This window comes from Sorex araneus, chromosome 3 (assembly GCF_027595985.1).
Source record: "Sorex araneus isolate mSorAra2 chromosome 3, mSorAra2.pri, whole genome shotgun sequence".
Classification (NCBI taxonomy): domain Eukaryota; kingdom Metazoa; phylum Chordata; class Mammalia; order Eulipotyphla; family Soricidae; genus Sorex; species Sorex araneus.
Window position 1 is genome coordinate 164,784,028 of NC_073304.1, and position 14,337 is coordinate 164,798,364.

The 14,337-nt window shown below is 51.3% G+C and overlaps 1 protein-coding gene across 1 annotated transcript in view; it reads left to right on the plus strand.

Annotated features, from left to right (window-relative positions):
* The first annotated feature begins 10,197 nt into the window (after window positions 1–10,197).
* The window catches only part of POU2AF2 (POU class 2 homeobox associating factor 2), a 28,085-nt gene continuing 23,945 nt past the window's right edge, over window positions 10,198–14,337 (plus strand). The window contains exon 1 of the mRNA XM_004605038.3: window positions 10,198–10,207. Coding sequence (XP_004605095.3) covers window positions 10,198–10,207 — 10 coding nt within the window. The remainder of the gene's footprint in view (window positions 10,208–14,337) is intronic.

Genomic DNA, 14,337 nt, shown 5'->3' on the forward strand with positions numbered 1-14,337 from the left:
GGCTGGGTGGGGGGCAGGCTGGGGGCAGGAGAGGCATGGGAGGGCTGCAGGGGGTGGACAAGTCAGGGAGCAGGACAGACATGGGGGGCTGGGTGGGGGACAGGCCGGGGGCAGGACAGGCCAGGGGCAGGACAGGCATGGGGGACAAGTCAGGAGGCTGGGCCAGAGAGAAACTAGGGGACTCTCTTGAAGGCTCCAAGCACAAGTCTTGTAACATTACAGTCCAAACCCTCAGCCCCCAGTGCCACCGCGTGTTCCAGGCTTGATCCCGCAGCTTAGCCAGAAATCAGGCTCCCGGGTACCTGGCTCCTGCCTGGGGTGGGGTGCCATGGAGACAGCGACCCACCATACCCGCACGAAGCCAAGATTGGAATGCCCCTTTGATCCCCAGATCCATGGGCTCAGGCACAGGAAACTGACTGTGCTCTCAGGAGTCCTGGCCACGAAGCCATTTTCTTCGCCCCTCCCTCCCCATGCCCCATTTTCTCCATGGGGAGAGGCCTGAGCGTGGGCAGCAGTGGACACGAGTTTGTGCCTGCCCTCCCTCCCTCTGGGCCTCCCTGATCCCGAAAGCCCTAGTGGCCCAGGGGATGAGGGGGGGCGGGGAAATGCAAGCCTTGTGGGGGCCAGGGTGCTCCTGGGACCCATCCTCACCCCCGAATTCCACAATGCTGAGAGGGGCCGTTCAGCTCTTCCTGGAGGGGCTACTGACTGGCGTCACCGTGGCATCGTGGCACCCACACTTCCCTAGGCCATATGAGCTGTGGCAGACAGGTCCCCCAAGAACAGACGTCGTGGGGGCCCCAAGTTTCCCGCCTGCATCTCCAGAGCTCCTGCTGGAGCAAACAAATGCCCCCTCCCCGCCAGGTGGAGTTGCCGTTGGGGGTTGCACAGCATCCTCGCCAGGCCCAGGAAGTGCGAGGGGGACCTGTGCCTGGCCAGCCTTCCTGAGGGAACTGTCCAGCACCCACACTTCACTCTCCAGCGCGGCTCCCCATGCCCAAATGCCAGGGGAGCTGTGAGGTGGCAGGGAGGGCTCAGCCAGTTCCCTGGACCCATGCTCAGCGGCCAGCGACTCTTGGTGATGGGGCTGTGGGCACAGAGCAGCAGCCAGGCAGCATCCCCGACCACCCTGCCCACCCGCTGCCTGGCCAACCCCTCCCAGGCTGCATTGGCATCACTGCGCCCCTCCAAGCAGGAACCCCACAGGGCAGGCTCAGCTCAGCTCCTCCAGCCCACCTCTCTCCTGGGAAGCCTGGCCAGCCCCCGGGTGGGGTCTGTGCATGCTCCCTCCCCAAAGCAGAAAACACTCCTTCTCCTGCCCCCACTCTGCCAAGCCATGTCCTGCCTGGGCATCCCCCCAGGACACTCAGTTCTGAGACCCGCCACCCAGACAGCTCGGCAGATGCCCAAGCTCTGATGCTTCCGATGCTGGCCTCTGCCCCCTGCCCCGCTCCCGGGTTAAGCAATGGCCACTCGGGGCCCGGCCACTAACTGGCATAGAGGACGCCAGCCCAGTAGCCAGCAGGGACAGATGGCCAGTAAGAGCTGCCACCCTACCATGGGGGAGGGCCTCCAGCTGCCCCCTCCTGCAGCTCTGTGCCCCAGAACAGATTCAGAGGGGCTCCCTGACGAAGGTCTCACCCACCATTAGCTCCGTCTCGTCCCTCCAGCTCGTAGGCAGGGGGTTGGGAAGACAAGCCTCTAAATGCCACGTGGTCTTTCTGATGATACCCACCCCCCCAATCCAGGAGCCCAGAATCACCTCATGGGAACAGAAGACAAGGCTGGGCCCAGCGTCCGCAGCCACCACCCTGACAACTCAACCACCTGCCCACTCTTCAGATTCATGAACTCAACCTCCGAGGAGATGCAAGCCCGAGGAAACGCAGGGCAGCAGCTGAAATTCAGGGGCACACCGGCCCCTCAGTTGAGAACTCTGGGGTGCCCTCAGGAGGGGTGGGCCAAGACCCCACCCTGCAGGAGCCCCAGTGGGCGCACCCACACCTCACAGCTGCCACCACGTCAACGGCCCCACCCCAAGGCTGCACTGAGAACCTCTGAAGACATCCCTTTTCTACTGATTCTGAAGCTTCTGGACCGCCCCACTCACAACACCTCCAGCTTCCATGGTACTGAAAGTCCAGAAGAAGTACTCCAGACGTGATGGGATAGGACACCAACTAAACTCAACACAGAGAACAGTAACACAGAAGGCTCATGCCGCCATGAACAGCTGAGGAAACCCTCAATGGCGTCACAGTCCATGGGGAGATATTACAATTTTCTCCAATTTTCTGTTTCTTTTTTTTTATTTTTGGGTCACTCAGGGGTTGCTCTTGGCTCTGCACTCAGAAATTACTCCTGGTGGTGGTTGGGGTACCATATGGGGTGGCAGGGATCAAACCCGGGCCATCCGCGTGCAAAGCAAATGCCCTAACCGCTGTACTATCACTCTGGCCCCACCAATTATCTTTCACTGAAGCATTTTTGCTAGCTTTTTTAACCATTTGGTTGTAACAAGCAATAGAAAACAAATTATGGTGTGCCAGCTAAGGTCAGCAGGCATCAGGACTCGGTCGGGAAAACGGGGACAATGGTGGAGGGATAGTCACTCAGGTGGCAGGATTGGTGCTAGAACATCCAAAGCCCATCACAACTGTATTGTAACAGTATCTGTAAACCGTGGTGTTTAAATAAAGGAGACATATAAAAGACAGCACTTCCATTCAGAAAAGGGGTTGGGCTGGGAAGGACCCGCCACAGAGACCAGCCTGGCATGGCTCCCTGTGACCCGCTGGCCTTTCTGCTCCATGTAGGACGCTGGCGGGTACCACCTGCCTTTCTCTGCTCTGGCCCCAACCCCTGCCTGATGCACACCCGTGCCCGGACACGTCAGGAACAAAGGCAGGGTGGGGGCCACTTCAGCTGCCCCATTGGCAAGGCCGGCTCCCAGTTCCCGCACACCTGCCCTCCCCACCCTCACCTCTACCTCCACCGGACCTGCCTAGCAAATGCACCCACAAAGCCCCAGCCAAGTGGCCAGGAGCTGCCCGCCCACGCAGCAGGTGCCCAGCCCCAACGTGAACAAAGAAGCTGATACAGAGAAGCAGTGGTCCGGAGCGGCCGCCCAGGGCCGTTCCCCACCCCAGATAAAGGAGGCAAACGCCTGTGGTACCTGCAGGCCAGGCACTCATGTTTACTCGAGTTTACCCAAACCCACCCTGGATTTCCGCTGTTGCTCAACAGCCTGGCCCAGACTGTGGTGGGCAAATTCCCTTGGAGACCCCTCTGCACCCACAGCCTCGCGGGCACAGGTCACTTCTCCCGACAGCAGGAGTTTCTCCCCCCTTCCCTGGGGTGTGTGTCTGCTCTGGGGCTTACTGCAAACCGAGTCCAGCTGGCACTGACCAATCTCTCTCCTCCCCAACGTCTCCCCTTGCCAATGTCTCCACTTCCCCCTCACAGGGACACCCGGGGCCTGTCTCCTCCCATCCACTTTCTGCAGAGTATACACGTTTTGGCGTCTGGGGCTCAGGAGCAGCTTCCGGGAGACGGTTGCCAATTCTTTCTTTAGAGCTTTGTATATGCTGTGTGTAGTGAGAGGCAGGTACAGCCTCTCTGTGCAAACCATTCGCTCCCGCCACTCCCCAACAGTGGACTGCATGGAGCAGCACCCCTGGAGCACTGCGGGAAGGTGGACTGAGAAGCCACCTGGGTTGGGGACAGGGATGGATATGCAAACCACTAACCGGAAGGGAAAGCTGCGTGAAATCAGCGCCAAGGCAGAGATTCAGGCGAGCAGCACAGTAAAAGGGCCGTGTAGCACGTAGAGCGGGGCGTGTCGTCCATGGAAGGCTGCTGACTCCTGGCTTTGGACTCCAGCCAGAGCAAGGCCCTTCAGTGCCGTGTATGCTCCGGATCATAGGACAGGGGCTGCTTAAAACCCAAAGGAGGAGGTGTGGGCACTGGGTCTTCCAATCCAATGAATGAAGGGTGGCCCAGGCAGAGACAAAGCTGAGGAGGGGGCAGTGTCAGGCGGTCAGGCCAGGCTGAAGCCGCAGGGCCTGTCCTATCCACAGTGAGGTGTCATATCTCTCCCCAAAATGTTCCTTTCTGCTCACAAGCCTTGGGCCTGGGAGACAGTACATGAGTTAAGGCATCGCCTACCCAGGTTGGACCCCCAGAAACACAAACATTCCCCGGAGCACAGCCTGAAATGAGCCCTGAGCACAGATCCAGGAGTAAGTCCTGAGCCCAGTTGCGTGGCCAACAGTATAAATAAAATAAAATATCCCAGTGTCTTCACAAGATAATATTGAGAAGAATCCACCTGCTAGGGAAACACACTGTAGAAATAGTAAAATTCGCCTAAGAAATTATTCATGTTAAGGATACATTTTTACAATGCTAAAACTGGTTCACAAGAATGCAAATGTATTTTATGTTTTAGGGGGGATTCTGTGAGACCACCATGCCACCCCCACAGGGCCAAGATTTCTCCATCACCATCCATGAGACCAGCGGTTCCCAACCACAGCCAACTAGCGCTTGTGGAACTCTAGAATATTCCAAGGTAGCCCCAGTGAGAGTCACATAAACAGTGGGGGTGGAGGGGGGTGGCACAGCAGGAGACTAAGATCCAACTGGTAGACAGGGGGTGAGCGGGTCGCAGGAAGAAACCAAGTCAGGAAAGAGGGCCACGGTCGGAAAAACACTGAGAAGTGCTGCAATACACCCTCTCCTAATCTGACGATAGACTATCTGGCTATACGGTGCTTCCCCTGCCGTGCCCTGCAGCCTTATGGAGTTGGTGGCAGCCCCCCCACCTCGCTCCCAGGCTAGTCTTCCCACTGAGGGGCGCTGGTGCATACTGGCTGGCTCCATTCTGCTCTTCAGACATGCTGCTCCCGCTCAGTGAACAGGCCGCAAGATGGTGTAAACATCCTGAATGCACTCGGGGACCCAGACACTTGCCTGGCCCCTTGACTGGGACACTGGCTTTCCCTTGCGCTGATCCCCCCACACCTCAGAGGTGACCCTGGACAGTGCGTGTGGCTGGGAGGCAAGCATGGGGGGCTCGGGCATGGGGAGGGGATGTGACTGCTACAGCAGCCTGCTGGAAAAAAGACAAAAATTCTGTGACCGGGTTTTCCTTCTCACGGAAAGGGGCTGGGACCTGGGAAATGCAGCAGCAACAAATTTTGTCTATTGTGTTTTCTGGAGCAAAACAGAGACCAGAAGGAGTGAGTCCTCAGAGAGGGGGCGCGACCACGAGATTCTCAAATCTGTGCCTTAGGAACATCCCAGAAACTCATTTAAACTAAAAATGCTCTCTCAGAGAATTGGTTCTCTGTATTTATGTTCTTAGAACCTCCTTACTCTCTTATAAATGATCAAGGACACTCAAATAAGTCAATTTTTAAATTATTTGCACCTTACATTATACAATGAATTAAAACTAAGATTTTATAAATATTATTCATTCAAGATAACAATAAGAAACCATTGTGTGTTTATATAAATAACTTAAAAAGTTACTTAAAAATTTTTTAGTTATTGGGGCTGGAGCAATAGCACAGTGGGTAGGGCATTTGCCTTGCACGTGGCCGACCCGGGTTCAATCCCCAGCATCCCATATGGTCCCCCCAAGCACCGCCAGGAGTAATTCCTGAGTGCAGAGCCAGCAGTAACTCCTGAGAATCACTGGGTGTGACCCAAAAAGAAAAAAAAATTTTAGTTATGTAATAAAATTTTTTAAAAACGAAGTGATTTCCCAACCAAAAAAAAAAATAGCGTTTGGAGAAGAGCAGTATAGTTTCACAATTTTCCAAATCTTCCTAATGCTTCACTCCATTAAAAAAAAAAGTTGGATCATTCTGTTTCACCTTAGTCCATTACTATATATTAATCCATTACTATATATAAACATATCATGTAGCTTCCTCTGGACATTTATGAGAGAACAACAACAAAAAAAAAGTAGATCACTGACTAGTAACGATAAAATTACTTTGGGCTCCACCAATCTGTGGAACACTGTCTGGGCTCTCTGGGATTCTCGAGAACCAGGTTCTCGCAGGTCTGGGGTCTGGCATGGACCAGGGTTGGTGGTGCAGTCAGGCTGGAGGGCGGGAACAGGAGCTTCATCGAGACCCTGTGATGTCAGCGGCTATTCAGAACCAGACTTGGCTGAAAAGGTCTTCGAAGGCTGAGAGGTTGTTTGAAAGGATTCATCCCCGAGGACCTAAAATTTCGCTCTCAAGGAGTTCAGGATGCTGAGTATGCACCCAAAAAAACCCCTAAAATCCAGGAAGATGTGCTTTCAAACATAGCTCTCTGGGCCCTGCTTCGGAAGGCTCTGGAAGGAACAGCTAGCACCTGAGCTAAGGTATTTTTCACGGGCTCCCCAGGTGAGTGCAATGGCCAGCCAGGTTTAGGAGGCCCTGCCAGGCTATAGCCGTGTCCTCTAGGGGACAGAAAGACTACCTGACTGCGTGAGAGTGAAACTCTTGATTTTTACTCCGAAATAAAACATCTGGGCCAGAGAGGTAGTGTACTGGTTAAAGCAGTTGCTTTGCAGGGCCCGACCCCAGTTAGATCTCCAGCACTCCACAGAGTCCCCAGAGCACTGCCAGGAGTAATCCCTAAGCATAGAGCCACGAGTAAGCCCTAAACATCACAGGGTGTGGCCCAAATCCCCCCCCAAAAAAAATAAATAAAAATTTCTCTCTAGAATCCTATACCACTGTATCACTGTCATCTCGTTGTTCATCGATTTGCTCGAGTGGACACCAATAACGTCTCCATTTTGAGACTTGTTGTTACTGGGTTTTTTTGGCCTATCAAATACGCCACGGGGAGCTTGCCAGGCTCTGCCGTGCAGGTGCAATACTCTCGGTAGCTTGCCGGCTCTCTGAAAGGGATGGAGAAATCCAACCCAGGCCAGCCGCATGCAAGGCAAACGCACTGCCACTGTGCTATCACTCCAGCCCAGAATCCTATATGTATCTGAAAAATGCCTCATGTTTATGTTATTTTAAAAAGCTCATTTACACTTAGGTTGCTTAGAATGTTAAGTATGGGAGACATGGCTGGTATAGCATCTGTATTTCCTTCTAGAAAACACCGTATGGGCTTCCTCACGCACACATCCTGTACTCTTCAGACCCACCTCTAAACTAAAGCAAGATAAAATGCCACTGTTCTCCATGAAGCAAACAATGGATCTCCTGTTTCCATAACAAACTTGTAAGAGAGTTTGTTCCTAATGGAAACTCACTGTCACTGAATAGAAATCTTCTTGGGGAGGGAAAAAAAATAATGTCCCTTCATATATACTCTCCATCGAGGATGCAAATTGCCACGTAACAGACACCAGGGGATTTGCATTTAATCAAATCCAGAGCCTGTCACTACAGCAGCATCAGCAAGGGCCACTGCAGGAGCCTTCCCCATCTCCAGGGTGGACCTTCCCAGGAGCCCGGAGCCCCGGCCAGGGAGAGCTGCAGAGCCACGCGGGAGTGCAGGCCCCAGAACCACCCAGAATGGAAAACGGTGAGTCAGTGCCTCCTTGGAAAATACTCTTAATTTGATAATCCTAATATTTACTTTCAGCTTCATAAAGATAACCTAGAGCAAAGAACAAGAAGAAATATCCCAAACCCTGGCTAGAACCTGGGGAAACAGAAAGTGGACCCGCAACAGCAGCTGAACCCTGGGCTGCAGTTTCCTATGTCTCATGTCCAGCTGCTGAGGGCTGGACTGGCTTCTGCTGCAGAGTTTGGGGTGGTGTTTGGTTGAGAGACCAAGCTTCTTGACCATTACTTTTATAAGATGAGGGGTTCAATGGTCAAGCATTCTTCCCCAGCATAATGAAATTCCATGTGAGCTGCAATCACTCCCATCTCGCTCACACAATGCTCGGGGCTCCCAGGCTGAAGGGCGGTGTATAGCCTGAGAGAGGAAAGAGCCTCAGGCCAGCACAGAGCACCCCGCTCAGATGTGTGACTGGGACACAGATGTTAATGTCTGCAGAGAGGAAAACCATCCATCAGGAACAAATCTTGAAAAGTGTTAGCATATGAAATGCAAATAAATGATGACAGAGGAAATATGATAAAACATAAACTATCTTGAAATAATGGCTTTTAATTTTGTTTGTGACGAGGGGAACTCCCAAGCAGTGCTCAGAGGGCCTGGGGGCCACTCCCGGTCCAAGGCCCAAGGAGTCAAAGCTGCTAGGTTAGGGCCCGGGGTGCTGAGGACCACCAGGACCATCCCTGAAGTGATCTCTGGGGCTACAACCAGCTTGGGGCCCAGGAGGGCTGGGGTTTAAATTCAGGTGTTGACCACTGAGCCATTTCCCAAGAACCATTAGTGCTTTTTAAAAATGCCCCAGACTCAGCAAAATCTGATCTCAAAGGATTTTAGAAGGATCAAGCAGCTTAAGCCATGATTCCAGAGACTCAGAAACAAATCTCAGAACCCAGTGGCTTTTGGCAGAAATGCATCTGGACTCCACATTAGGTTACTGGCCCCGGGCCACTCCAGGTGAGAAAAGATGCCACCAGTTCCCCCTGGCGGCTTGGTGGCTGCCATTTTCCAGAGGCCAACGGACAACCAGGTATGGGCCTGCAGTGATGAGACACGCAGGGCCTCACAGGATGGGGATGGAGCCAGCCGTTTCCTCAACTGCCCAATGAGATCCCAAGTTGCCAGCCACAAACGGGCCCTCTGGCTACTGATCAAGCAGCTTAAGCCATGATCCCAGAGACTCAGAAACAAATCTCAGAACCCAGCGGCTTTTGGCAGCCATGATACGATGTTCATAATCAGCAATAGAATACAACTTGTCTAATGTTGCCTTTTCAGCAGATCTGAGTCCTGGGGTAAAATCTCAAATAATAATGGTGGGTCTGGTGTCTAAATATTGAATTTAATAAAAGTAGAGAGAGTAATGTGGAAATCATCTGCCACACAGGTAGGGGGAGGGTGTGGGATGGGGGGTATACTGGGGTTTTTGGTGGTGGAAAATGTGCACGTGTGAAGGGAAAGGTAATTCATCATTGTATGATTGAGACTTAAACCCAAGAGCTTTGTAACTGCTCTCACAGTGATTCAATAAATAAGTTTATTTTTTAAAAATTAAAATTAAAAAATGATTTTAGAAGTGATAGATCACTTGTGTTCTGCAGCATGGAAGAGCCAGTGACAGAAATGGTGTTTCACAGCCACCTATGAGGATGGAAATGCCTGGGAAGGGGAAGGGGAGAAGTGCTTCCTGAGATGGGCTCCTGGCAGATGCCCCTGGTGTGAGCAAACCAGAATCCTGCAAAATCCTCTCTGCTAGTGAATGTGGCCTCCCATCTTTAGAAATCAACCATTTCAGTTCAGATTTGCTGGGTATTTTGCCCGATTTATGGAGAGAGCCCTATGTATGTCATATGTTATTGCATATTAATTTGTATTATATATTCCTATGTTACTATGTATTATACATTTGCACTATATATATAATAACTAGGATTTGGAGCTTCTCAAGATTAGCTGCTCAACTTGCTTTTCCCTGTAGTTTCCTTGGAGTTTCCCATCACCTCCTCACATTATGTGAGAACCCCAAAAACCTGAGCCTCAAGTGAGCAGAGAACATAGTTTTTCCATAGGTGTCTGCCTCCACTTCCGGAGGTGGGGGCCCTCATATCCTCACAGAGATTGACTGGGTGGCAGGCAAAGAAGGGGACCCTGAGAAACATACTGGGCCTTACTCTACACACACCCTGGTGCTTGCTGGACCTCTCTAGGCCCTGCTGGTGGCACCTACCTCCATGGCAGAGAAATGGAACAAAGAGAGGCTACCCACCAATAAGCCAGCAATTAGGGCTTTTCTGTTTTGTCGTGCTTTGCCCACGGGGTGTCAGTCTGCATGAGGAGGAGCCACCGTTGGCACTGATGCCCTTTCTCCTCTCCGTGTCTGAAATTTGAGAAGGCATCTCAAATGCAGCCCTTGGCATCCAGAGGGCAACTCAGTGGCTTAAAGCCCAACTTCTGCATCTGTGGGCCATATTGCTGAATGGGGGAGGAAGGGTCAGGGGAAGTTTGGCAACAGTGAAAGTTTCCTGAACACACACCACCCAAAAGTTCACACGGAATTATAGAAGAAATAATTCTTGCACTGCAGAGGGGAAAGGAGTGGGAATGGAGTCCAGTGAAGAAGCTCCAGCCAAGAGCGCTGGCCAGGCAAGTGCAAGGCCAAGAGTCCAAACCCAGGGCCACTGCCTGCACCAAAGCAGACCAGCCAGCCTCACTGTCTCAGGCCCCTTGGCAGGGGCAAAGGGACGGAGCGGGCTGTTCTACAGTGGGAAGGTCTTTTCTTTCCAACTCTCTCCTCCTTCCCTCAGTGTGTGTAATGAGCACCCAAGAACCCTGTGGAGATTAGCAAAAGGCTCAGGGGCTTCCAATGAAGGATTTCTGACACACAGAGACAACACACTCTAGGAACCACAACCTTCTGAACATTTGCATTCAGAATGTGTGCCTTTGACTCGACCGAGAAATGTCAATTGTTCATAAACAGTATCAAGAGCCCAGTGCAACCTGCCATACTGGTCCCTGTGGGCAGGGCACGGCCAGCACACTAGGGCCACTGGGTGCCCAGAGCCATACGTAGGTCACAAGACTCCACACAGACACCGCTGCCCACGTTCTTCGGGACAGGAGTCTGGCGGGTGAATTTGCTTGCGCTTCCTCTCCGGAAACACACGTCTTTGTTTTCTCAACAACCGACCTGAATGCAAGTTTCTATATAAGGGATTTGAATAGGAACTCTTCAGCAACTCCTGGCTCACGCAGGTGGATTCTTTAAATAGACACAATGCACCAAGTGCTGTGTCTGGGGTGGGAACATGGGTGCCACTTTCAAACTCTCTACGCAAGGAGGGCAGGGAGAGAATGAGACCCCGAATGCCCCCAAACACAAAGAATACTCCAGGTGCAGGTTTAGAGCAGCATTTCCCCACTGTGGGCCCTAGAGCCGTCTGGATAATCCCAGGGCACCACAGGGAAGTAGTATTAGTGGGGCCCATGGCACAAGATTAGGAGCCAACCGTTAGGACAGGGGTTGTGTGTGGGGGGGGAGGGGGGTACAAGAAGAAAACAAGGTTGGAAGCAGGCCATGGTCAGAGGACAGGAAGGCTGAGAAGTGCTGGGGCAGAGGACTGGTAGCACTGTATCACTGTCATCCCGTTGTTCATCAATTTGCTCAAGTGGGCACCAGTAACATCTCCATTGTGAGACTTGTTGTTACTGTTTTTGGCATATTGAGTACGCCATGGGGAACTTGCCAGGCTCTGCCGTGCGAGCAGGATACTCTCGGTAGCTTGCCAGGCTCTCCGAGAGGGATGGAAGACAGAGGACGGGGACCTGATAAAAGTGCTCAGCTGAAATTCTTTCAGTTCCCTTTGTTGTTGTACGCAAAGGAGGTGGCTGAGTTTGTGAGGGAGCACTGCCCAGCTCTCTGCCCTGAAGCTCTGAAGAAAGGGTCCCCTCCCCTCCCCTCCTCTGAAGGTGCCCTCTCCACCTCCTTTCCCTCACCGTCTGTGCCCATTTCCCTGTCCCTCGGCACCTCTAAGAGTTGAGGAATTTGATGGACTTCCCAGCTATTCTGGTGCTTTTATTTTTTTGATTCATTCCACAAGTCTTTATCGAAGCCTGGCTGGATTCAAATGCTTATCTCAGCTAATTGTTCTCTCCACTCCCCCTTTCCACTCCTAATATGCCACATACAGGCCCCTGCATCCTTCTTTCCCCAGGACACCCCAGGACACCCCCAAACCTTTCAGATTCCTGGCTTCTCCTGGGCAGCGGAATTGCAGTAGCCCCACGTGGAGCTTGGATCTTCCCTGGGTACCACTGAGAAATCTGGATTTCCACAGCTATAAGTACTATGGGTTTAGAGGCATTTCTTTGAATGTCCAGTTCTAATTCTGGTCAAACTTCTCATCTAATAATAGCTACAGGATAATGTTGTGATTGTGCCACTAGCACCTTAAAATCAACATATACAAGAAGAGAAGTCTTTCCCCATCAGAATGAACTCTGTTCCTTGTTTTCTAGTTCTCTCTTCTGGGTCTTGTTTTGTTTTTTTGAGTTTGTGGGGGTGGTGATAAAGGGAGAGAGAAGGGTCCTTAGAGCATCTCCCTTCCTTGCTATTCCCACTGTTTCTCATGACTCGGCCATTTCTACCTTCTCGGCTTCCTCACCCGAGATCAACCTGCATTAATCTATCAAAAAATCATCCAGTTGTCCCCAAGACATATGTCAATAAATAAAACACACAAAATGTGACAATTCCTCCTGGTGGAACATTAAAAACCTCCATCACCAACACCATCAAGGAGAACATTTCCCAGATTGGTTTTCATCATCTTCAACAATTCTATCCTCGACAGCCACAAAAGCAAAATTTCTTTCAGTAAATCCAGACTAAATCCCTCAAGTATGGCACAAGCAACCAGCTACCTGCTTAATAAAGAAAGAAATTACATAAGGCATGAGCCAGGAATGGTGCTATATAGGAGAACCAGGGCAAGCGGGCGCCGCCAGATTCCTAGGGAAGGTGAGTTTTAATGATGTTTCCATTGCGAAGACGGCACAGGAACCAGAACTTGCAGGGTGCCAGGACACTGAGCCATAGGGAGATGGGGTGACCTTCCAGCAGACATTTTTGAAGATGAACTTCAAAAACGTGCAGGAGTACTCAGAGCCAGAGGGGTCGGGGGTGAGGACCTGAGGGTGATGAGATCGGGGCTCAAGGTCAAGAAAGAGGATTTTGGTTTTCACTCTGAGCAAAATGCAGAGTCGCTGTCTGGAGGGGTGACAGGACTAGCTGCTGTGGTGAGACTGGCGAGGGGTAAGGGTAGAAGTCAGGAGAACCAGCTGGGAGGTGGCTTCTGCAGGAACTCCCGGGGTGGGGGGGCGGGAGGGGGACTCCTATCAGTGGAAGAATAATGGCAGGAGTCCCGGAGTCTGCTTTGTAAGTGGCATCATCAGGAATGCTAGAAGCTGGTTTGTGACACAAGTGACAGAGAGGAAAGGAACCAGGACCCTGGAACTATGGGACTGAGCAGTTCCAAGCAGGGCATGGAGCTTGAGACAGGGGGGTTCTGAGAGAGCAAATGAGAATGGAGTTGCTATTTAGTGAAGTAGGGCTGGAACCAACTTCTAGATACCCGAGTGAAGATGGATGCCCAAACCTAAAATCCACACAGGCCATGGCAAGGAGCAACCATCTGCAACTCATCAACACAGATGGCATTTTGCGTGCTTTGGCTCCATTCCCCAAGTTCCTGAGCTGTGTTTTCTGTTCATACCTTGTACCTCTTCACTGCTCCTTCCAGCTCGTGCCGCATGTTATGTCTACAAGGCCTGTTGCCCTCCCTGAGCCTGTCCACAGCCTTCCTAGTCTGACCCATGTCCAGCCCTTCCCACAAAGCTTCACCAATACTCCTGAGTGTGCGTGTGAAAGTCTGACATCTCTCATTAAAACGGGATCTTTCAGGACATTTGCTGTAGGTTCTAAATTTATTCTGTATCCCCCGTGGCTCAGAGCCCAACTTGGCGCTAAATCAGACCCAACTGGTACATAAGCCTAATTACTTGATGACAAAATTTCGCAAGTTCTGGTCTACCATCTCAGAAACTTTCTCGATTAATCATCCTGTGGTTATCTGTTAAACTGATACAGAGCAGGTCTATTTCTAAGAGGTTGTTCGGATATACGTATAAAAGCATAACTTGGCAAGTCGGACTGAAATTATTGACTAAAAGAGCCTGCTGGGTAAGCAAAATTGTCAGCAAACACACAAAGGCTCCTAGTCTAAACCTCTCCGTGCCTCCATCCTCATCATACCCCCACCCCCACCCACTGGCTGCTGTACCCATCCAGTTAGCCAAAAATGCTCAACAGAAATGCCCAGATTGGAATCATAGAAAGTCCTTAAGGTCCATGTTCCTATGTATAACTGTGGTCCTCAAACTTCAGAATCACCTCATGGTATTGTGACAGCCAGCACAGATTTCTGTCCCCCCCCAATCACGATGACTTTTACCTAATGGGCCAGTAACAACTAGTGCTGGCAGGACCACAGAGAAATAGGCACCCTCATTCACTACTGGTGCAAGTGTTGTCTGGTTCATCCTTTACAGAAAATAATATAGAGATTTCTTCAAAATGTCAAAATGGAAACACTGTAGCATTCAGTGATCCCACTCCTTGGCATCTATCCCAAGAATACCAAAACACCAATTCAGAAAGATCCACACCCACTGATATTTACT